This window comes from Micromys minutus (assembly GCF_963924665.1).
Source record: "Micromys minutus genome assembly, chromosome: 18".
Taxonomy (NCBI): domain Eukaryota; kingdom Metazoa; phylum Chordata; class Mammalia; order Rodentia; family Muridae; genus Micromys; species Micromys minutus.
The window spans coordinates 4,233,874-4,259,048 of NC_137953.1; the positions used below are offsets into that span (position 1 = coordinate 4,233,874).

The 25,175-nt window shown below is 49.6% G+C and overlaps 1 protein-coding gene across 1 annotated transcript in view; it reads right to left on the bottom strand.

The window, feature by feature from the left end:
- SLC4A5 (solute carrier family 4 member 5) overlaps window positions 1-25,175 on the bottom strand; it is a gene marked incomplete at both ends in the record, with an annotated part of 68,084 nt that overhangs the window by 4,690 nt on the left and 38,219 nt on the right. Inside the window, 10 exons of the mRNA XM_080932032.1 lie at window positions 1,188-1,343; window positions 1,817-1,990; window positions 2,523-2,591; window positions 7,657-7,729; window positions 9,045-9,223; window positions 9,875-10,036; window positions 12,514-12,627; window positions 17,601-17,801; window positions 20,208-20,266; window positions 24,092-24,363. Coding sequence (XP_080788158.1) covers window positions 1,188-1,343; window positions 1,817-1,990; window positions 2,523-2,591; window positions 7,657-7,729; window positions 9,045-9,223; window positions 9,875-10,036; window positions 12,514-12,627; window positions 17,601-17,801; window positions 20,208-20,266; window positions 24,092-24,363 — 1,459 coding nt within the window. The remainder of the gene's footprint in view (window positions 1-1,187; window positions 1,344-1,816; window positions 1,991-2,522; window positions 2,592-7,656; window positions 7,730-9,044; window positions 9,224-9,874; window positions 10,037-12,513; window positions 12,628-17,600; window positions 17,802-20,207; window positions 20,267-24,091; window positions 24,364-25,175) is intronic.

Here is a 25,175-nt window from a genome sequence, read left to right on the forward strand (position 1 = left end):
TACTGGCCTCTACAGGCACCTTGCGGTCACAGGCATAAAACCACATACATATACCCTCACACAGACAGACACTGGCATATAGATACATAATTTAAAAAAGAAATCTCAGAGTAAAATAAGACACTTGGACTCTAACCCTCCCTCTTTCCCTCCCTTCCTCCCTCCCTCCTTCCTCTACAGGCTGGCCTCAAATTATGTGCCAGGGGATGCCCTTATATTTCTGATCCTCCTGTCTCAACCTCTTGTCCCAACGGTCAATTTCAACTAACAGGTATGCATGACCATGCCTGACTTATAAGGTACTTGAAATAAAACCCAGAGAGCTTCATGCATGCTACACACACTCCCTACCAACTGAGCTATATCCCAAGAACTCTTTCCTCCTTGTTAAAATACATAAAGGCTCTCTCTCCTGTAAGAGGACAGCAGTTAAGGGAGCAGGAGTCATTACAATTAGGTTTACCTGTGAGCAGTTTTCATTTGCAAAAGATAGCTGAAGGTTATGGGGTTTGAGTCAAATGGGGGACACTAGGAATTTGGCATGGCACCAGGGAAGCAAATATTCAAAGTAGAAATGGTGTTCTTAATTCTCTTTGACAGATGGTTCTACGTCCATCTTGGGAGGCCGTGTTCCATTTGGGGGAAGAGTTGTCACTTGTAGTGAGTGCTTGAATCAGAAAATCTTTCTACCTGGTGTTTTGGTGTCTGCTGTATTGTGTGGGCTGACACTTGGCTCTCCCTGAGTGTCTTAGGGCTGAGATGAATGAACCATGGGAGAGAAGACATGGTCACTCTACCTTCAGTGAAGACACAGTTCTCCATCCCTGATCCCATGGATGTAGGACCAAGGTAAGCTGTTACCAGGTAACACACCTGGAGTCCAGACATGTGTGAGTTCCCACCATACTCTCTCTCCCCAGACCTGCTCCTTTCTCCGGCAATTCTCCTTACAACTATCTTCTATGTTGGAGTCTTTTCTGCCCCGGGGACTTGCCTTGCTGTTGAAAACGGTAGTGGCCATCGCCTGCTCCTAGGCAGGCAAGCTCACTAGTTCTGACCACCCCGAGGATATTCCCAGGAACAGATAGGGTCTCAGCACCCAAGACCACCCACAGAGACACCCCTCGCCTTGGCAGAAGCAAGCTTCTCAGTCTCTGCCTTTTGCCCAGATGGCTCACCATGCCCACCTCCTCGTCTGTGTTCTCACGGATCTCTTTCCTTCTCTTCTTCTTCTTGTCTGTCTCCTTTTTCTCCTTCTCTGGGAGGATATTGTCAATCCAGGCCAGGTCATGCTGGGAGAAAATCAAGTCCAGGAGCCTTCGAACAATGATGAGGCCCAGGATCTGGAAAGAAGAGCAGAGATGCTGAAGCCTGGTGGGAGTGCAAAGACACCGTGAGCCTGTGTGTTCTCCCCAGGTGGCTCAGTCCAGGAACCACTTGTGGTCAGTGTCTTTGCAGACTTGTGTCCCCAAGACTAACCAGCCAGCAAGCCTGGAAGATCACAGCATCCCTAAATTCTGGGATTACAGGCCAGGCACCACCATGTCCAGTAAACATCCTCTTTAGGTTCTTGAATCTTTGAGCACAGTCTCTGCCCCCACGTGATCCATTTGTCCTTTCAAACACATTCGTTTTACATGGTAAGAACTTTATTAGGGGAGGTTGGCTGACTTTTGCCCTGACCTCAGCATGTGGGTTTCTTGCAGGGTCTTGTTACTATGACACTGTTCTCTGCTCACTGGCACTGAACCTGCTGGGTGGCACTTCCCTGCCCCATCTGCTAAGCACCATGGGTCCCCACCGCACCCCTCCTCACCATGACTGGAAAGATGATAGCAGCCATGGTTGATTTGAGAATCCAGAGCAGGGCCAGACAGAAGATCTGCACCAGGGTGAACAGGTGAACCCGGCGAAGGGGCACGTGGCGCAGGAAGGCATGGTCCGGCTGGTGCTTGGCTGGCATGAGGAAAAGCTTACAGCGGTCCCAGAACTGGCAAGAATATAGCAAAGGACTCAACCGAAAGGTCAAACTCCAAGGCCAACGGTCTACTGGGCTGTGGGACTAGGGGAAGTTATACCTGGTCGGAAAGGGGACTCCTAATCTGGCATTATGACAGTTAGGGGTATCTAGGCATGTATAACATAGGGAAGGGCCCACAGCATCACAAACTGTCTAGGGCCCTGACCTCATGGGGAAGCAGAACAAGGCAAAATCTTTTCTTTTATAGAGTATCTTTAGGGAACTAGGGAGAAAAGGTTCATAAGAGTTAGCTTGACCTGGCTTTCAAATTCTGAGCCTCAGTTTCTCCATCTGTAAAATGGGAATCTAAGATCCTAATCACACAGATTATATGATGTCCGTAAAGTACTTCGTACAGTCCTGGTGACACAATGGCAGTAGCACCGTTACCATTATTCTTACATGAAATTGGGACAGCAAACACTCAGAGCTTTTGTAGCGCACGACTAGACATGGCATTCTGCCTCTAGGTCACGTTAGCCTGGGGAGGATACAACCTTACCTGGATGCCATTGAGGGAGGCCACGCCCATGTAGAGGAAGACTCCATAGAGCACTGGCATGGGGATATACTGAAATGAGAGGAGAGGTTTGGGCTGGGGCGGGTCCTTGCTCTTTGGTGATGGACAGGGGTATTAGCCAATCACAACGAGAGCTGGACTTCGAAGGCGCTGAGGGTCCAAGAGCAAATCTGAAGCCAGAAGATGCAGGGTGGGGGTAGGAGGGTGGGACAACAGGCCTCCATCTTGGGTGCCAGGCCAGCCTGCGGCTGCTTTCCAAGACCAGCTGCTCTCCGGGCCACTCAGAGTCTATCTGATGTGGGTTACTCCTTCCAGCAAGAGGGAAAGCCGAACAACTGAACACCATTCAACCCACCCGACTCTTCCCACGTCTGCCTCAGCTGACAGCCACAGAAGAGGCTGGGACCCCTGGCGAGCTGGGCAGAAGCAACAGAAGACACGCGTTATAGACAGCGTTAAACTAAGCTACAACTAAGGAGCACCGGTCCCCAGCTCGCCACCGGTGACTTCATGGGCGCCCTGTCCTGCAAACGAGAGCAACAGTTTGCTTTTTCAAAAATGGAGCCACGTCATTTACTCCGTCCCATAATCATTATCCCAAATCTTCGAAAGCCTTCTCTCCACCGCCTGGCCAGGCTGCATGTCTCTTCCTTTTTTTTTTTTTTTTCTTTTTTTAAATCTGTGCCTGTCCTGTGCTCGCTGCTCACCGAGGCTGGCCTGCCTTGCTCGTGGGTGGTCGTGGGAGAACAGTTGATAAGCACAAAGTCTGATACCAATATGGGTAGCCTAACCTGCAGGTGCCATTTAAGAATGTCCAGACAGGGCCTGGAGGAATGATCAGCATCTAAGGGCACCAGCATCCACATCAAGTGGCTCGCCACCACCTGTAGCACTGGCCCCAGGACATGTCGTGCCTTCTTCTGGTGCGCATCCACACACAGACACACAGTTTTTAAAAGTAAAACAAATCTTTAAAAGAAAGAGCGTTAAGACAACCAACCAAGCAAGCAATCTCCTTCAAGTTAGATTGTTCAGCGTTTGAATCTAGACTAAAACTTGAATCTAGATGTTGCGAGCTTCAGTTCCAAGGCATTTGAGCTAAAAGTTAAGAAGGGATTTAGATGGCCCTTGTACCTTCCTGCTAACACGTGGCTTGTGGGAAATGTCTTCATTATGAAACGACATTAAAAAGTCACTAAGTTAACACTGAGCAAACTGCACTCAAAGTTTAGGAGCGATTGAAAGAAAACCTTAAATAAAATGTAATCCTACGCCAGCATTCTGGCTCATCTTTGTAATCCCAGCACTTGAGAGGCCGAGACAGGAGGATTGTGAAAAGTTTGAGATCAGCCTGGTCTACATCTCAAGTTCCAGGCCACTCAGGGTTACATAGTGAGACACTATCTACAAGAATAAAAGAAGAAGGGGTCATGTGCTGGAGGGATGGCTCAGTGGTTGAGCGCTTGCTGCTCTCCAGAGGACCTGAGCGCTGCTCACAACACTCAGAGTGGCTGGCTCACAGCTGCCTGTAATTCCAGCTCCAGGGTGACCCAATGCCCTCCTCTGCCTTCTGACCGTGTCCAAACAAACGAGACAGACACTCACACAGACATACATGTTAGTAAAAATAAAATAACTATCTAAAATACTAATCAAGATCCATGCGAGGTGGCACACACCTTTAATCCCAGTATTTGGGATTATGCAGTGTTTGGGATATTATGAGAATGGAACCAAGGGCTTGTACATGCTCAGTAAGCACGCTAACGGGTTTGTGCATGCTCGGTAAGCACGCTAACGGGTTTGCGCATGCTCAGCACGCACTCTTCCTGCTGAGCTACAGCCCTAGAATTTTGAAAATTCAGCACTCAGAGCCCTGGGAAGTTTTGATACTCACCCTCAGGGCACTATATTCCTTGTCGCCTCCTTACAGCTGGACTGTGTGGCTCAGCAGGGGCCCGAGTAGCAGGACTCCAGCCCACGCTTCTGCTTCCTGGGATAGAACTCTTTTATGCCCTGGTTTTGCGGCTCTTGTGAGAGATGCAGTTGTTCAGCACCGACTGGAAAGATCTTAACTAATATGTCTGAACCCCTCTGTCTTTACATTTTTTTTTATTTTAATTTTCACGTGTGTGTGAGAGTGTGCCAGGTATGTGTGGCACAAAAAGGCCAAAAGAGGCAGGTAAGATTTCCCGGAATAGGAGTTATGGTTATGAGATGCTCGGTGTGGAGGTTAGGATCCAAATTCAAGTCCTTGGGAAGAGCAGCAAGATCTTTTAAGTACTGAGCCATCTCTCCAGCCCCAAAGCCTTTATTTATAGGATGGTGGGTCCCTTGAGATGCTCAAACCAGAAATCCTATTGTTAGGATTCTGATTCCTCATGGGGGATGTGACCCAGTTCCTCACCCGTGCTAGGTAAGCACTGTGCCTCTGAGCTCCACCTCAACCTTTATTTCTATTATTATTAATCAATACTGCGGTAGGCCTGCTGCCCTAGACTAAACACAGACAATGTTAGCACAAAACCAGATGTCAAAAGCAGGAGCATAAAAGACCGGCCACTATACTCAGGGTTTAATAAATGTGCCTATAAAAGGACTGACCACGTTGTAAATGGGACAAAAGGATGGAGACTTTGATAGAGCTTTCTAGCTGCTCTCTAGTCAAGTTTAACACTCAGGGGAAAGAAAACTGGCTGGAATGGCTGCACTGTTGAACGTGCCCCACGGCTAGACTCAAGTCTGACATTGTCAAGGGGAGCTGGGAGCTGCTGTCTGCAAAGCGTAGGGAGGAACCTTGGGTCACTAAATCATACTTCTTTTGGACTAGAGGCCTTTGTCACAAACACTTGTCAAGCAGTATTAGGACGGACACATGATGGTTCCTTGGAAACCCGTCTTACCATGAATATTCCCTGCACATTTAAAATACACTCTAGGGCGCAGGAGATGCTCAGTAAATAAAGTCTCCCGATGCTGAGTCCGACTATTGGAGTTCAATACCCAGGGCACGCAAGTGGCGAGGGAGAGAACTGATTCCTGTAAGTTGTGCTCTGACCCTCCACACACACCACAACCGCACACACACTAAAAATGTAAAAACTGAAAGTGATTTTATGGTCTGGAGCTACAGCCCCATGGCACAGAACTAACTGTCTAGCGTTCATGAGACCTTGAGTTCCATCCCTGAGACCATAAACATGGCTCTGGGTTTGCTTGTGACTGCACCTGGGCCTTGCCAGTACTTGGCAAGTATCTTACCACCCCTGACCCCAAGCCTCGAATGTGTCAGGCAGCACTGTTTATCTTGAGCCTAGGTCAGCCCTGGACTCATCCTGTAGCACAAGCCGGCCTTGAACTTGTGACTCTTTGCTTCATTTTCCAAGTTACAGGACTATCAAACCTGGCTCTCAATTATTACACTTGTATCCACTTAACTTTAAAGGCATAATGTGCTTACTCTGAAAAGATTTATCTTTATTTTGTGTTTATGAGTGGCTTTTGGTAGCGTATATGTTTGTGTATAACATGTATGCCTAGTGCCTGCTGAGGGCAGAAGAGGGCGTCAGACCCTCTGAAACTGGAGTTATGAATGGTTGTGAGCGGCCATGAGGGTGCTGGGAACCAAACCCAGGTTCTCTGCAAAAGTCTCCAGTGTTCCTAACTACTGAAGCATCTCTCCAGCCTCTATTTGTTGACTAATTGCATGTGTGTGTGTTTGTGTGTGTGTGTTGAGATGTGCAGGTCACTGAGCACACAGAAAGGTCAGAGGACAGCCTTCAGGAGTTGGCTCTCTCCTGACATCATATGACCCAGCAGACCAAACCCAGACTGGCAGCCTCAGCAACCGGTGGGCACCTTTCTTCACTGAACTATCTCACTGGCCTGGGAGCAACCACCTCCAAATGAAGGGAAAATACCTGCCCATCATGTGTGTTCTGATCCACACACGGTGGAGACCTTCCTCTGATGGACCCAGCCGCACATCTGCCACTCAGATGTGTCCGGCATCCATTTTTAATCCAGAAACACTTGTCATGGTGAGCAAATCAGACATGTCTGGCTGGTCATTCTGTTCTTTGCAAGGTTACCTCGAAGATGAGAAAAGGGAATGGCTACAAAATTGGACTGAGTTTAATACGAAAGGAAAGTCCTGGGCTGCAGAGACGGCTCTGCAGTAAAGTGCTTGATGCACAGAACACAAACAAGGTCTTGAGCTGAACCCTCGGGAGCCAAGTGAAAAGGCCAGGCGCGGAGGCCAGGCTGCTACCCCAGCACTGTGAAGGTAGAGATGAGAGGATCCCTTGAGCTTGCTGGCCAGCCTAGCCAAATTTGTGAGCTCCAGATTCAGTGAGATGGCTCAGGGGTTAAGAGAACCTGGGTTCAGTTCTCAGCACCCACACTGGGTGGCTCACTTGAAACTTCAGGAGGATCTGATAATTCAAGATTCCATAAGTGGTCTACACACAAACACACACACACACACACACACACACACACACACACTCATGCTCTTACATGTACACTCACATATGCATGGATGCACATATACATGAAGGAAAGTCCTAGCGGGTATTGGTTGAAAGACAGGACCATGAATAGGTGACCGGATGTGGTAGAGAAGAGGAAGTGAGACCCGTAAGAACTGATCCATGCCTGGTAAGTGAATTTCCTAAAGGACTCAGCCTTGAATGCACCCCTGCTACAGTCCCCTCTGGCTACTGGGATAGGAGAAAAAGGAAAGTCGAGCTTTGGGGAAAAGTCGACAGAGCAGTGGAGACGGTGCCTGTAGATCTTGGGGGTTCCCTTTTCCAAAGTTTACATTCAGAAAATGGGCAAAGCAAGAAGATTTGGAGTGAGCCCTCAACACAGCAATGTAGTCTGGCCCAGCCCTCGGTGTCCTTGATGCATCAGGACAGAACACCGAAGAACTCCCTAGAAAAGCATGTCCTCCAGAAAGGTGGCAGTGGCTCCTGGAAGGGGTGGGACAGCAATAGTGACATCACAGGAAGCGATGAAAGGCAGATGCCACCTGGCCTGTTCACATCTTGCCTTTCCTATAGCCCATAGGCTGGTGGCCCCTGGACTTTGGGGAGTGATGGGGGCAGAGCCTCACCTTCAGGATCGGAGCCAGGAAGACGGAGATGCCTGTCAGAATGAAGACCATGACTCCAGTAACTCTCTGCTCCCTGGTGGAGATGAGCACAGTCAGGTGTGACCTGGAAGACACTCAGTGACCACGCCCAGCCCGCTCAGCCCTTCCGTTGGATTGAAGCTATGGAACTTCCTTAGCTGGGCTCTGCCTCACAGGCCAAGGCCTAGCCGACCTGATTAGGAAAGGCCGGGCACACACGACTACCCCAGAGCACTGTGAGCAGTGTCAGGGAGGTTGCTCAGTGTCTAACAGCCGGGTGCTTGAGCTATGCGGACTCGGGCTGACTCTCGGCTCTGGTACTCACGTATGGACAATATTAGGCAGTGCCCCGGACTGCCTGAGCCGGGTACAGGAAGGACAACGACACTGCCATTGGGATGTCGTCAAGTGCTTAATGCCCTGCTTTGGTGATGAGCTCCCTGGGACTCAGTGGATGAAGACCTGGGAAAGTGCCCTGACTGTTGGCAGAGGAGGCAGCAGAGGCAGGAGGAGCAAGTACGTTTTCCTTCACCGTCAGGCCCTGGTATAACCCAGGCTGCAGCTGTAGGCTCTGGGCAGAATGCTTCGGCCTAAGGAATGAACTAGGAGAGGACCCACCCTGGCCAGTCTTGAGCATTTCAACCAAGCAAAGGGGTCTCCCTCAAGGCACAGGTGGCCCATGTGTCCCAAGGACTCAGGAGATTTCCAGGGCAGCCATTTTGGAGAACATTGGGGTCTGGCATGGACCTTGCGGACCCAAAGGGGCAGGCGATGAGTTTTCCTGCACGAACCAGCTTAGGGCCTGGCATGAGGCAGGAGTGGAGAGGCAAAAAGAGATACAGAAGGAATAAGCTAGGGCTATGGGCTGGAATCCTGGTTGGGTCCAGAAAGGCTCTAAGGTGACAATGCGGGATGTGAAGGAAGGGAACCCATGGAGAAGCCTCCAGAGGGTCTGGAGGAAAGAAACCCAAGGGCAAGAAGAGGTCCTACTGTGGGTGAGATTCTAGAGCACTGGTGCTCAGCCTGTGGGTAGACACCCCTTTGGGGGTCGTATATCAAATATTTGCATTATGATTCATAGCAGTAGCAAAATTACAATTATGGAGTATTAACACGAGGCACTGTACTGCAGCACTAGGAAGAATGAGAAGTGCTGTTCGTGTGTGTGTGTGCGTGTGTGTGTGCGTGTGCGTGTGTGTAGTAGCAGCAGTAGTAGTAGTAGTACTGGAGACTACTAAGAAAGGTACCAGTCAGAATTGGTAAAATTGAATTTTCATCTCTCTGGCTTCAGAATATTCCTCCTGTAGCTGTGGTCTTGGTGTCTGTAGAGAAAGCCCTTCTCAGCTGACCCATGCCTTACTCCCTCCTACCTGACTCCCAGGAACTGGGGCTGCTCCCCTGGGGCACTGGTCTCCGTCTCCATCCTGAGGCTGTCGATGTGAGCGATGGAGATGACCGTGGCAGCCACATACCAGGGGAGCCCCATGAAGGAGCACAGCCCCATGAGGATGCCCACCCAGAACAGGTCCAGATGGTAGCCGGCGGCCTTCTGCAGGACAGTGGGACAGGAGAAATTCTGGGAACCTGATCCTCCCTGAAGCAACCATTCTGTGGAGCACAGCACCCCCCCTTCCAGAGTGTAGTCTGAGGGGGCTGCAGACATCCAGGACTTGGTGTTTGGGCCTCACTATCCCCAAAGGTGGCTTTAGTTGCCACAGGTGTGGAAAGAAGGGATGCCCGGCTTGGGAAGGCCCTAGGTCTGGTCTCTGGTAAGAAGAGTTCATGGCCAATGACCACAGTCACAGTTCGGTTCTGACTAGGTGGGGCAGTGAGGGGTGACTTGACTTTCTGAAAGGCAGCTCCCCTCAGACCCAAAGTCAGGGAGGGAGCTCCAAGAAGCCGGGGGCTGAGGAAATTCCTCTACCTCCTGATTTTAGGCCTAAACCCAGCGGCATGTGTGAGGCACCCAAGTTTCATTATCAGGCACACGCCAGAGAGAGATTTTTGAGGGGTACGGGGACCTTGTGCCCAGAACCCAGTCTGAGCTTGCACCTGGTTCTCAGACCAAGCTACCTTGAGCCTGCTCAGGAACCCATCTCCCTCACCTGAAGGCACCAAATGGGGACTTGTTTTCTCAAACTATGGAAGGAGGAACATTTCTTCCTCCACTCCCCCGACTCTGCTCCTGGCTCAGCCTTACCCTCAGCTTGTTCTCCTTCCTGTTGACAATGACGGCGGTGATCTGCTGGTCCATGAAGATCAGGATGGTCACCAGCAGGGCCGGCAGGATGCTGGCAGGATACACCCACCAAGGGTTCTTCCCAAAGGGGGCAACGAACCAGCCTCGGTCAGGCCTTGTGGGCTGAGTAGAGCAAGTGGAGAGGCCTATTTCTCTTTCCCTTGTCCAGATACCTGCCCGTGCCCCCACCTTCCCACCACTCCCCTTCCCCTCCTGGAGGCACTTCTCGACCACAATATTTTCCCTGAAGGATGCTAAGTACCTGCAACTTTAAAGAGAGTCAGAGGCTGTGCGGGAAGGAGCACAGACAGTGGGGCCAGAGAACTAAACAGAGCCTAAAAGGCTGCACCACCCTGGAAAGACGGGTGAAGCTCGGAGGGCAGACAGGAGGGCATTCACATTCACAAGGCCAACACTGGATGAGCCAGATGCTGCCTCTGAAGAACCAACTGCCTAAGGAACCCTGAGGGATGTGTGTAAAAAGCCAGAATAAAGGGTCATCTAGGGTGTGTGTGTGTAGTGTGCATGTGAGCATGCAAACCCAGAGTGGCACATCAGGGGTCTTTCTCAGTTGCTCATCCCTCATTGTCTGGATTCCACTGCCTCTGATTGACACAGCTCACTTCTTTAGGTAGGCCGGCCAGTCGGTGTGCACCCACACTCCACTCTGATGCTTTTGCTGTGGGCACTGGGGATCTAAACTCAGCTGCTCCTGGTTTCCGGAGCAATGGATGGGTCTTACTCCCACAGCTGTCCCCAGCTTCCCGGACCCAGAGCTTTTGTTCCTAGGCTAACACTACCTCCAAGTCTAGACTCAGATTCCTTACTTTGATAATTGGTGTACCTGGGAGGGCTTGAGGTTAGCAAAGAAAATTACCACTTCTGGCTGAATTATTTCTTTTCTTTAAATATATATTTTGAAGCGGCACACACCTTTTATCCCACCACATGGGAGGCAGAGGCAGGTGGATCTCTGAGTGTGAGGCCAGCCTGGTCTACAGAGTGAATTCCAGGACAGCCAGGGCTAACAGAGAAACCTGGTGCAGGTGTGGTGATCAGAAAACAACCTGGAGAAGAGATTCCCTTCTTTACCTTCTATATCCCAAGAACTGAACTCAGGCTGTCAGCCTTGGCAGCAAGCACCTTTATCCATAGAGACATCCCTTCAGCCCCTAATGAGCAAGTTTTGAGTCATAGACATCAACTTCAAGCACGCCTAGCATCATGTGGAGAACTCATTAAAGACTCTACCTCAGTGTCTCAGATTCCAGAGGTCTAGGATAGGACTGAGAATCTGTATTAGAATCTGTTTATGGTTTTTGTTATTGTTAATGGCAATGTTCCCCTCTCCCAAGATAAAAGGTTTATTTTTTCCCTTCTTTAGAATTTCTCCTAAAAATCTTTTTTAAAACTCTTCTTTCATACAGTACATCCAGAGTAGTTTCACCTCCGCTCTTTTTATTCTTTCTTCCTCTACCTCTTTGTCTTTGTCTTTTTCTCCTTCCTTCCTTCCTCTTTCATGAAACAAGGTTTCACTGTATAGCTCTGTCTGTCCTAGATCTCTCTATGTGTACTACTGGCTGGTTTTGTGTCAACTTGACACAAGCTGGAGTTATCACAGAGAAAGGAGCCTCAGTTGAGGAAATGTCTCCATGAGATCCAGCTGTAAGGCATTTTCTCAACTAGTGATCAAGGAGGGTGGCCCAGCCCATTGTGGGTGGAGCCATCCCTGGGCTGGTAGACCTGGGTTCTATAAGAAAGCAGGCTGAGCAAGCCAGGGGAAGCAAGCCAGTAAGTAACATCCCTCCATGGCCTCTGCATCAGCTCCTGCTTCCTGACCTGCTTGAGTTCCAGTCCTGACTTCCTTTGGTGATGAACAGTGATATGGAAGTGTGAGCTGAATAAACCCTTTCCTCCCAAACTTGCTTCTTGGTCATGATGCTTGTGTAGGAATAGAAACCCTGACTAGGACACTATGTAAACCACACTGGCCTCCAACTCACAAAGATGCATCCACATTTGTCTCTAGAGTGCTGGGTAGGATTAAGGGCATGCCACCGTGCCTGGCAGAGAATCTGCATTTTCAGGCTCCCTCCTACCTAACCCCCAGGAACTGGGGCTGCTCCCCCAGGGCACTGGTCTCCATCTCCATCTTAAGGCTGTTAGTGATGGAGATGACCGTAGCAGCCACATACCAGGGGAGCCTGGTGAAGGAGCACAGGGCCATGAGGATGCCTGCCCAGAACAATATGACACTTGTACAGTGTAACACTTTGGGTCGACCATTCTAAGGAGTCACCTCAAATGGCTCTCGGTTGGACGAATTGGCAGGTCAGGGAAATTAGAAAGCCTCTAATAGAACCCATAGGCTTCAGCTGGACTGGAGAGAACCTTTCCCACTCTGAAGGCACAGAGCCATACATCAAGGTGCACACGCCCCCACCCACCGCTCAAGTGACCGCCGTGGGCAGAACACACAAAAGGCCAGAGTACACAGGATCCCTGGCTGAATGAGGAAGTTTGGCGAGTATGAAGGAGAAATTTCCAGGTAGAAGCAGGCAGAAGAACATGGCAGCCCAGGGTAGGGTCAAGGGGCAAACCTTGATGACATTAGGCACGTGCAGCTTGGGGGTTTGCAGGCCAAAACAGGCATCGATTCCACAGAAGAGCAGGATGGAGAAAACAATGGAGAAGTCAGCCACCAGGGTGCGGACCTGCGGAGAAGACAGCAGGAAGTGGGCGTGGCTCCTGGTGGGCGTGGCTGCTGGCTTGCCCGGAGACGGGGTCCTGAGGCAGCGGCAGTGAGGATAATGGTTTAGGGGTTGGGATCGGAAGCCAGCGGGCCTGGGCTCACACCCTGGACCAGCAAGCTTGGGTATGTCGGCATCTCTCCAAGCTTAGCATGGTCACACTGTTAATTCCTCTGCATTCAACCACCTCCCACCCGCCTAGGCGCCCCTGAAGAAGGACAAGTCTGACACTAAACAAAATAAACATTTCAAGTAGGAGAGAACAGAAGACGATAAAGAGACACACAGACAGCCCGGGTTCCAAACAGTGGCGGAGCCCCTGAGGAGAGGGTTGACACTGAGCGTCTCTGGGTGACTGACTGCTCCTTCGCCCCCTCTCTCCTTCACCATTGGCTGGAGGTAAGTAAGAAGACAGGCGGCAGGGTTCTGGGATTGAACCCAGTTTGCTGAGCCACCTATCTGGCCTCCGTGGTCTGCATTATTAATTGAAAGTCCTACGTATGAATGAGGGCTTAGGTTTACTTACACATCCCCCCTGCAATTCCCTCAGTCCAAATCCCGAGGAGGTATCTCTAAGCTCCTTCGATGAACTGTTTCTGCAGGGCCTTTACTTGCCATCATAGCAGGGGACATTGCTGTCCTGCCCTGGGCACCTCCTCTTTCCTCCTCTGTGCCCCTCCCTCCTGTGACACCTCCACTTTGATCTCTACTGTCCAGCGGATTCTTTTGTAAAAAAGTTTTTTTTTTAAATTTTTTAATTATGTGTGTGCATAGGGGTGGTGTGTTTGTGCGTGAGTGCAGTGTTTGTTGTTCACAGAGGCCAGAGGGGTGTGTCAGAGCCCCTGGAGCTAGACGGCTGGAGAGATGGCTCAGTGGTTAAGAGCACTGACTGCTCTTCCATAGGTCCTAAGTTCAAATACCAGCAACCACATGGTGGCTCACAACCATCTGTGATGAGATCTGATGCCCCCTCTTCTGGTGTCTGAAGACAGCTACAGTGTACTCATACATAATAAATAAATAAATAAATCTTTAAAAAAAGTTAAATACCTAAATATTGGTCATAATACAATCAAGATACAGGAGGGCGGGTCTCTTATAATCTTAGTTTCTCATAATCTCAGCATCCAAATCAAAAAATGTAAGTTAAATGATATGAACTTGACATTTTGCCAAATTTAGGAGATTTCACATGGTCTGACATAATACAAAGTTGGGTATAAGACCTTAAAATGTACTTTCTTCTGCCTTAAGAAACAAACATTCTCCTGGGCATGGTGGCACACAGCTTTATCCCAGCACTCAGGAGGCAGAGGCAAAGGCAAAGGCAGGTGGATCTCTGTGAGTTGAGTACAGCCTAGTTATATGCTGAGTTCCAGAACAGCCAGGGGTGGGAGGGGGAGAGGGAGGGGAGGAGAAGGGAGAGAGGAGGGAGGGCAGGGGGAGAAGAAAGGGGGAGGGGGAATCGTATTGTCGGGAATCTTCTGACACTTGCTTTGCTTACTTGAAATCATGTATGTGGCTTTTCCCCCGGCAGACAGATAAAGCTGTGGTCTGTGTGTATTAAACTTAATGGCTCCATTGGGTTTTTTTTGCATTTATTTATTTAAAAATGTTTGTTTTATGTGCATGGGTGTTTTGCTTTCATACGTATGCATGCACTGCATGTGTTACTGGTGCCCAAGGGGCCATAAAAGGGTGTTGGATTCCCTGGAGCTGAAGTCACCAACAGCTATGAGCCACCGTGTGGGTTCTGAGAGCCCAGCCCAGGTCCTCTGAAAGGGTAGCTAGTGCTGTTAACCACTGAGCCATCGCCCCAGACCCTCTGCTTATGTTTGTATTGTACTGTGCCGTGATTCAGATTAGCCAGTGTGGGAAAGCTGATGCAGGAGAATTGCCAAGAGTCTGAGGCTGATGAGACCTTGTTTCAGAACCACTTGGCTGCTTTCATTTTTTTCCTCTTAGAATAAATGCTCCTGTAACATTGTTTTTGGCCCACCCGTGAGGCTTCTTTGGAGGGCATGCCAGGGTGTGGACGCGTGGACATGACAGTCTGAAGATGCCGTCACCACTGTCAGCTTCATCTCAGAGAGCACAGCACCACTGGGCTGACTCCTGACCAGGACTTTTCATCTCCACTGCCTGGTGTCCACCGGCCTCATGAATACTAGCCAACATAGCCTTGTTCTTCCCCAGGATGCAACAGGACAGCCTCTTCTTTGTCTTTAAAAAAAAAGTATGTGTGCATGTGTGTGTCCATGCGTGTGTGTGCATGTGTGCATGTGTGTGCACATGAGTGCCACAGCTGGTTGTGTGGAGGCTGGAGGACAGCTTGTGGAAGAGGGTTCTCTCCTTGTACCATGTGGGTCCCAGGGATGGAACCCTGTCTTGGTGACAAGCACCTTCACCTGCTAAGCCATCTATCTCACCGGTTCCTAATTTTGGTGACACTAAACTAAATTTCAGCTATAGGTTCAAAGGCAATGATGACGCTACTGAAGAAAAGACAAGGAAGAACTTGGTGTGTGAGACAGAGACTTACCATACGGCGAAGGATTGAAGGCCGCAGCCCTGACATGCAAACAAGCCAGAGAAACGGAATAAAAACCCAGGAGAGACCCTGTCATGTGGGAACTCAGACAATGGCAAAAGATGCTTTGCAAGACAGCAGAGAAAACAATGGTCTTAAAAAACAACGAAAAGCTGGGACAATGTCTATCTATACAAAAACACAAAGCGCTCCTATCTCCCACTGCATGCTAGAATCGCTTATGGTGGGCTGCAGGGCAGACGGGAAAGGCAAACCAGCAAGCAGGCTTTCTGAATGCAGCCCAAAACACTGCTGCTTTTGGGGGGAGGGCATGGGAGAGAAGGCAGGCGGCTGAGATCACTGGCTGCTCTTGCAAGGTGTGGTACCAGCATCTGTACGGCGGCTCACAGCCATCTGTAGCTCCAGGTCGAGGGACTCTGATGCCTTTTCTAGCTTCATGGACACTGCATGCATGTGGTGAGCACACGCACATTCAGGCAATAAATTCATACGCATGAAATAAAGCAAGTGAGTTTTACAAACAGTAGGCAAGCCCGAAGACCTGAGTTCTATCCCTAGTACCCCACATTGTGGAAGGAGAGAGCTGATCCCTACAAGTTGTAGAGAGCTTTGGGGGCCACTTCTAGAAACTTGACATTGGTTCAGGACAAGGAAGTAGGCTCAGATATCTTGATACGCCCTAGGAACTGTGGTTGTGGGACTTTGTTTATTGCCTTGTTTGTTCCTTAACCTAGAGCTGACCTTATTACTTGCATGTAATTAAAATGATATAAAACAGACTGGGAACCCCTCCCCATTACCCTCCCACCCACCCTCACCCCATGTTTCAGCCTCAGAACAGGCTGGGTTCATGCTACAGTGTTGTCTAGTTGTCTTTTTACTTTTAAATCCTTGCTCCCTTCCTGGAGAGCCTGCCGACTGACTGAGCTTGGTCACCATGGAATGCCTATTGTACTGGTTTTGTGTCAACTTGACACAAGCTGGAGTTATCACAGAGAATGCCTCCATGAGATCCAACTGTAAGGCATTTTCTCAACTAGTGATCAAGGGAGGAGGGCCCAGCCCATTGTGGGTGGAGCCATCCCTGGCCCAGCCCATTGTGGGCGGTGCCATCCCTGGGCTGGTAGACCTGGGTTCTATAAGAAAGCAGGCTGAGCAAGCCAGGGGAAGCAAGACAGTAAGTAACATCCCTCCATGGCCTCTGCATCAGCTCCTGCTTCCTGACCTGCTTGAGTTCCAGTCCTGACTTCCTTTGGTGATGAACAGCAATGTGTAAGTGTAAGCTGAATAAACCCTTTCCTCCCCAACTTGCATCTCAGTCATGATGTTTGTGAAGGAATAGAAACCCTGACTAAGTCACCTAAGCATACACACAAAAAAATTTGCAATAGCAAATTTTCAAAGAAAAATCAAAAGACTACTTAATACAATGTAAGTAGATATTTGCAATACATAGATCACACACATACATTCACACAGAAATCAAATTTAACAGAAACATGCGTCAGATTGAAAGAGAACATTTCCAAGAACAAAGACAGTTTGGCTATTCAGTCAATAAACACACGATGAGGGATTTTTACGTTATCCGTCACCAGAAGAACAAAAAAATTTAGAAACACAAGGAATTTAGAAACAGAAGGTCAAAAGAATGTTGTCAGAGGAGCCTGGGCCCTTCTGCCTCCGAAGTCTGGCTTGTGCCTTTGTTTGCTGTTGTGTGATTTTCAGTACTGGATATTAAATCCAGGGCCTCCTAAATGCTGGACAGCAGACTCTAAGCCTAATCTTACAAACATTTGTGTTTTCATGTGCATGTAAGTCTGTGTAAATGAATGGTATGCATGTGCAGGTGCCTCTGGTGGCCACTAGAGGGCATCATGCCCCCAAGTTGGAGTTGCAGACAGCTGTGACCAACGTGCGTGCTGAGAGCCAAACTCTGAAAGAGCAGCAAATCATACTCTTAAACTGTTAGGCCATCTTTGTAGCCCCTTTATTTTCCTTTAAGACAGGGTGTATATTCCCCAGGATGACTTTGAATTTGTGATCCTTCTGCCTCAGTCTCTGTGGAGTTGGGATTACAGGTCTGGACCACTGAGCTGGGTAAAATTCCCTCAGCTCAGTGCTTCCTTGATGCCCATCCTTTCGGAAAATAGAGCCCCCTGGAGAGACTAAGATGCAGTGTTCCCCCCCCCCCAAAAAAGTGTGTGTGCGCGCGCACACACACATCCAGGAACAGACTCTCTCTTTACCATGTGGGTCTGGGGCATACAACTCAGGTCCTTGCCTTGGCAGCAAGCGCCTTTGCCTTCAGAGCCATCTCACTGTGCCGGGCCTGCCTCAAGAACATTCTGGATGCAGACCCCGACTACCTGCAGAAGATACTTACTTTGGTGGGAAAATATCGGCTGAATTTGAATTTCTTCAGAGTCAAGGTCATGGAGTAAGTCCCAAAGAAAAGGATGAAGGACATGAGGGCCAGGTCTGGGACAAACTGGCAGGAGCTCCCAAGTAGGCGCCCACCGTAGCTCAGGCACTCCTTCTTGCTCAGCAGAGACCAGTCCAGTGCTGTGAGGTTAAGGGGGGTGTACTTGGAGACCAAGCACAGAAGAACACGGGTCAGGACCCTCCTATGAGGCAGTGTGTCCTTCTCCCTGTGGTCCCGAGTAAATGCACCACCTATTAAACCTCCGAGGGTTCCTACCCTCCTCTCCAATAACAGAGATGTTCTTGGGGGCAGGCTGTCCAGAGAATAGGCAGGCAGCTCCCTAGAAAGAGTAGGGACTGAGCTTCTCCAGTGTGTTCTGGGATCTGTGGCTTTTGGGGCAGGAGAGAGATGCTTTCTCCCCCAGTAGGTCTGTCCTTCCCAGAGACACTTAGTATGTCTGTTCCTTCCCCCCATGTCACACCTTCATTAGTTTCCTCTTGGGTCATCAACTCTTAGCACCTCAAATGCTCAAATTCAGGCTGTGGGCTTTACATGTGTGAATTTACGCAGTTACAGAGGAAAAAAGTTAATTGTACTTGTGCTAAACATGTAGACTCCTCCCATCATTGGTCCCTACATAACATTCTATAGAGCCACTTACATATCAAATATGGTGTATTCTGCATTGTAAATATAAGATGATTTCAAGACTATAGGAGGATGGTAATAGGTGTTAGTTCAAATGTAACATTTTGTAAAAAAAGAGATTTGAGCATCCATGGGTTTAAGTCCCCTAAAGAATATTGGACCCACTCTTTTGAGGATATCAAAGGATGGCTGCGTTCACATATTTCCAAGAGTAATAAAAGGAGAGAGAAAAGGATAATTTATAATAAAACTTAATTCATACTTTTTTTGACTATTTTAATTATGTATCAATGTGTTTAACTTTGTGTTTGTTCTGGGCATGTCCCTGCCTGGAGAGTCCAGAAGATGGTGCCACATTCCCATGGAGCCTGGGAACTGAACTCTGGTCCTTTTTAAGAACAGCCAATGCTCCTAATTGCTGCGCCATCTCTCCAGTCCCAAGTATATACTTTTAGTACATGTGCTGCCAAAGTGAGCACCAATATATACTTTTAACAGATGCTTGCAAGTAACAACTACGTTTTTTTGGGTTACTGACCCAGTGACCCACGCCTCCCTACGTTTGTGCTCATTTACAATGTGCGACAGAAACATCTGCCCTCCACACGGGAGTCTGTTTTCCTACTCTTCTGAGATGGGCTAGTTGTGTGTGGAAACAATATGATAGTTAGTTTAAACTGCCAACTTGATCCAATCACCTGGGAGGAATTGTATACGTGAGGCTGACCTGTAGCTAAGTCCATAGAGGACTGCCTTGGCTGTGTTAATTGATGTGGGAAGACCAGTCCACTGTAAGTGGCACCATTCCCTAGGCAGTGCATCGTGGACTGTGTAAGAGTGAGAAAGCCAGCTAACCAGTAGAGCACACATGCATTCATGCACTCCCCTCATTCCTGACTGGACATGACTCCGTGACTCAAGTTCCTGTTACCTTGCCTTCCTCGCACTGATGGACTGGAGCCTGGGGTTGTAAGCAGAACGCACCCTTTCTCCCTGAAAGCTGCTTTTCTTTGCCAGGGTTAGGGCTAGTGCTTTATCACAGTGAATGGAAAGGAACCTTGGACTGGTGGGGGGGGGTGGAAGTTACTTGGAGCCACTGAAGAAGCCTCATACCTCTGTCCTCACACTCTTGGAAACCTGAGACCACCCTGCTATGAATCATTAAGGACTGAAAAGCCAACGTGAAGACAGACCAAAGCGTCCCGCCTGGTCCATCGAGTCCAGCTCCCAGCACAGACTCTACACAGAACAGGCGCTGGGAAGTAGGTACTCTCCCAACCTGCTCTCCTCAAAGCCTTAGACTTGAAGATTTCTGATTAATACTCAGCTGAGATAGATATGCATTGAACCACTGGCTGCCTATGCAAGGGAACGTAAGGAACTTGAGGGCCACTCATGGTTTACGACACTGCCTCAAAGCCCACACACTGCCCTTTAGATGAATTATAATTTTGCATCCTTCCATATACTTAGGCTGAGAGAGGCCTGCGGCTCACACTTCCCATTGGTTCAGGAAGGGAGGGCATTACGGTCCCTGGAGGCTATTAAGTGCAAAGGGCTAGTCACATTCATGGCAGGGGGAGGGGTGGGGTGGCGGGGGACGAGCTAATAAACTTTGGGTGCTGGAAGTGCACTTTCAGATGGGAACTGGAGGTTCCCTGGCAGAAACTAACCAAGACTTGTGTCCGTGTGTACCTCTGTTTACACCTGGCCTCCCCCGGGTCTGCACATGTTACTGTTCTGCTCAGAGAAGTCACACACTGAAGATGCTGCGGAATAGGGAGCTTTCAGTTACAGACGTAAAGACTTCATTCTCAGAGCCCATGTGCTCCTGGGACTAACCTCCCACCCCTTCCTAACTCCCCACCATAAATGAAAGCACTGAAAGCACACAGTCTACTCTGGTCGGAAAGGGCTTACCACAGACGTGTTGGTGTTTGGTGCCAGCAGGGCTGAGGCATTGACCATGGTTGTATTCACTAGAGAAGACACAGAAGATGGGGTGGATCAGTTTCCAGATGCACAACCTGTAGCCTCTAAGGGCCCCCACTGTTCCCCACCTCCCTCTGCTCTCTCTTACTGCCTTCACCTGCCCGCACTGCTCCCGTAAGGACTCAACGGAGCAGCTGCGTCAGTGCAGAGGAGCTCAGCCTGAGGACCCATAGCTACTTCTAACAACTCACATGAACACCCTGGCGCCAAGACAGTGGACAGTAGGTGTGAGTCCCTGCTGGGGGCTAGACACAATTTTATGCTGTCGGACTTTTAAAAGTGTTCCAAAGAGCTAATTTCATGTCGTGTATCATGCCAAACCCTGATAATGGATTCATCTGTTCAGTTCCTCAAATGTCCACGATGCCCATTTTACAGATTGACATAACCGAGGCAACCTAAGGTTTCAGAGCTTATGCTTGGAGCCGTGATCACATCCCAGGCTGCTGGTAAAGAGACTTTAAGCCTCCCATCTCTGCCCAGATTTCATCTAAGGACCCTTCTCTCCAACACCCTCCATCTGAAGGACCATCAGAAGCCCATAAGAGCTGCTTGCTGACGGCTTCACTCTGTGCCCCTTGCTAAGCAACTCCCCTCTGTGACCTCGATGTCCCTAACTGTAACTAGAGTATCTAATCACAGGACCAGGCTCCCCAGGGGGCACGGCCTCCCATCATGCACTGCTTGCCCACTCTCTGGACTGCATGGGTATGGGGGGGGGGGGAAGACTGGCTTCTCTCCTTCCTCCTCCATGTAGCACCTCTGTAGCAGGTTTGGGGGCTGGTGCTGAAGTCTGACGTGTTGAAGAAACCCCATTTGCTCCTGCTGGCTGTCTACCTTTGGGTGGACACCCAACAAAAAGAACCTAATCCTGAGCCCAGCCTCCAGCAGGTTGTCCACAGGGCTAGATGTGATTATAGAAGTTGGTCAGTTCTGGGCCAAATGGATCAGGGTTGACCCAGAGCAAAGCAGCCCCAAGGGCATTACACCCCCAAAATCATCCTGAAGAAAGCCTCACGTGTAAGAAGAAGCCAGGGAATCTATTGCCTCTCCTCACAAGGAAACATGACCTCAATCAACACGATGGACAGAGAAGCCAGGCAAGAAGCCCCAGGAGGGGCTAACCTCTCCACCGCTCAAGAGTACCCCAGCACCCAGTGTTTTCAGGCCAGACATCTTGATATCTTCTACTTGGGCCTATCAGTTTTTGCAGCAAGAACTGAAACCCTAGAGGAGATGGAAAAAATGCAGTACGGAAAATTCTAGAAAGGGCCCAAGTATCAAATATTGTACAATTCTAGTATACGCAGAGTGGTACTCACTTAAAGTTGAGAGCGGCCAAAGCAGCATTTGCAGCATCCATAAACAGAATACAAATCAGTTACCATGGAAACAAAATTAAATAGAAAAGGAGTATCCCCAGGCTTGGATGGGGAAACTGAGTGAAGGAAGGTATGCTACCACTGGACTGCTGTGTGGCAGAGTTAAGGGAACGGAGCAGGTTGTCAGAAGGCGGCTCATGAACTGGAAGGAGACCCTCCCCAGCTCCCCACTACCCTAGTCTGCTGAACGTCTAGACCTCTGCAGTCTAAGGTCTCCAAATCACAGTGAACCCGCATCGACACCAGCACATTTATTCTCACACGGAGAAATCCTGTTGGGGTCAGTAGCCAATCACAGCTTGGCAAAGCAAACTTTGTCAAACTTGGGAGAGTGGGGGGGTGCAACAGCAGTCCTTGAGAGGCTTGTTCGTACACAGTCAACCCAGAAGTCTAACCCTGAGTCTCTGGATTTCTCAGATCTGGTGTTGGAGTCACGATCCTGTATTCTGATTAGTTCCCAATCGGTGATAATGCTGCCCTAGGACCATGCTCTAAGCGCTGTGAAAATGACTCAAGAGAACCAGGCACTGGGCAAGAGCCACAGGAAGTAGAACAGAGCCAACAGGAAGTAGTACAGAGCCGGCAGGAAGTAGTAAAGAGCCAACAGGAAGTAGTACAGAGCCGACAGGAAGTAGTACAGAGCCGACAGGAAGTAGTACAGAGCCAGCACCTTCATTTTGCCATTTGACGCTCACTGTACATGCTCTTACTGCACCTGTCGGTAGGGCACCCTTAGGTGAACAGATGGTTTACAGAGTAGCCAAAGCTTCTCGTAGGAGCCCAGAATTTGGGCTCTTTCTACATAGAGATAAGGAGGTGTGTTTCTAGAAAGCAGGTCTGTGGCAAGGTTAGTCCCAGAGCATGGGCTGGGCATCTGAGAAGCATGTGTAGTAAAAATAAACTTCACCCGAGGCAGGATTCACCCTGGAGAAGACTCTAAAGGGCCTGAAGTAAGGCCTCTTTAGAGATCCAGGCAAGGACCTGGACAAAGGGTAGGCTTCACTTGTAAGTGTTCAACAGAACGGCTCAGAGCTAATGCTAGAGAGAAAAGTTAAGCCTAGACTTCTTTACAAAAATCAGCGCCACGAGCGGAGTGTGACCAACACTATCCGGCTTGTGGGACCCATCAAGCTCACAAGCGAGAGCAGAACCCCACGCTTCACTCTGCAGACCAGGCTGGCCTCAGACTCAGAGACCTGCCTCCTGAGCGCTCCGATTTAAGGCACGCACCCCCACCGCTCAGGAAAGATCAGTATTTTTAAGGCAAGGTCTTAGTACATAGCCTTGGCTAGTCTGAAATTCTCTATAGACCAGGCTGGCCTTGAACTCACAAAGATATACTTGACTCTGCTTCTCCCGTGCTGGGATTAGAAGTGTCTGTCAGTATACTTGGAATGATCAGTGATTGGAAATATCTAATGTTTGCTTATTTTCTTCTTTATCTGAGAACCTTACAGTAATCTCTGGTAAGCCCTGGTTGCCATCTCACAGAGGAACTGAGGTTTAGTGTGGTTATGAGTGGCTCTGGGCCTCAGCTTGTTTTCTGTCAGGCTTGGAAGTCTGTGGGTGGTGCTCCTGCCCCTATCTGTACTCCCTTGACCCTCCAGATTGATCCTGCGGACATCTCCTAGGGTGTGGTTATCATGGCTGTGACGGAGGCTTGAAGACCCAACTGTGAGGATGCCTTCTGTCAGAGAGCAACACGTGATCGGCACCGAGAGTTTGTTATCCCATTGGCCAGTTGTTTGCTCCAGCCCAGTGCTGGGTCCTTTAAACATCACTGGCCGTGAACGCCTGGCTGGCCAGGCAACTGGTTCCCAACAAGGGGGTTGGCAGCTCTCAAGGAACTCTCCTCACTGTAACTTCCTCCCTACGCTCAGCAGCATCTGTCTTCATGTAGCCTCTCCTCATTCCACATCCTGTAGTCGCAGAGGGTAGATGTGCTCACTCCTGACATAGAGCCCTCGCAACATGTCATATGCCTCGCAGGCTGAATGATACTGTGTCCCCACCTCTTCCAGCAGGCCTCCACCCTGACTGCCAGGCTCTGGGAGGGGCCGTGAGCTCACACTTGACTTGGGCAGTGTTAATGACAAGGTATAATTTTCAACAGAAGTCACACTCATGTCTTGCTCCTTCTGGAAGTATCTCTGCAGCCTCTTAACTACAACCCCGGAGTGTCCCCACACACACACACAATCATGTTTTGGTTTTGGTTAGAACTAGCATCTTCTCAAATTCTTTCCAAAAATTAGCTTCAAGAGCCTGCACTTAGCCTTGTGAACTCCAAAGCTCGTCTGTGTCATACAGACAGAGCCCGTTTCAGTAAAGAAACAAAGCACCCACCCCTCCAAATGAACTCCCCCCTACGTGGGAGAAGGAGCGGGAGGGCGGCTGGGGACCCAGTGCACTTCGGGGACTACCGGTCACCTGTGTCAGGAGCGACGCATTCACACTTGTAGGTGGTGATGGAGTCAGGCCTGAAGTCCGTGTTAATGGGATAGTACTGGAAGGCACCAATCATCTTTTTGATGGCGTCGTAGATGAAGATGAAGCTGATAAGGGTGGAGAAGCCCTCTTCGGTGAAGCGGGTGATATACTGGATGATAAAGCTGGCATCTGTGGCCACCAGGATAAGGCACTGGATGGCTGAGTGTAGACCAATCCAGAGGCGGAACTCCATGTAGTCCAGGCCATTGGCCCTGGGTGGCAGAGGTAAATGAGAGACCCTCTGGGCTTGGCTCCCAGGGTCCACCCTGAATGGCTCATACCCACTCTTGTAGCACAGATGCCTGCCAAAGGACAGGACAATTCCTGGGCTGGGTTGTCTAATTTGTGTGTGTGTGTGTGTGCGTGCGCGTGCGTGTGCACCCATGCACGCATGCAAGCATGTGTGTATTTGTGGGTTTGTATGTATGTTGGCACACATGTGTAGAAACCTTCAGGTACACTAGGGATCCATCCATCTCCACCTCCCAATCACCAGGATTATAAGCATGCGCTACCCTGATTTTATATGGGTGAGCTCTGGGCATTGAACTCGGGTCCTCAGGCTCACGAGGCAAACACTACTGACTGAACCACCTCCCCAGCTCTGCAGTGTCTGGTCTGTGGAATTCTAGGAAAGGAGCTCACTGTCAGGAAGCGCTCAGCAGATAATTTGAGATGAATAGGCTGGAGCAGCTTTAGGATGGTTCGTTACAGACCCACGGGAACCTGGGATGCTGGGCTTGTGAGCTCCTGACCAGTCTCTTCCTGTGCAGCACAGACTTTCCAGTGAGAATGGTGTGGCTTGGCCTGCTCCCTATGTCCTTGCTATATGCTAATTTGCACTCAGAGGACTTCAAGGCAGGACACTTCCAGGAGTCAGAAAGAACCACCAAGAACCACACTTCAACATGCCTATGGGGTCTCCTTGCAAGCCCCCTCTCCATCCCCCCTCCCCTCCTGCCCCCACCCAGCATGGGCCTATCCTTCCACCCTGGCTTGGCTGAGTGCCTCCGTTGCAGGAGTA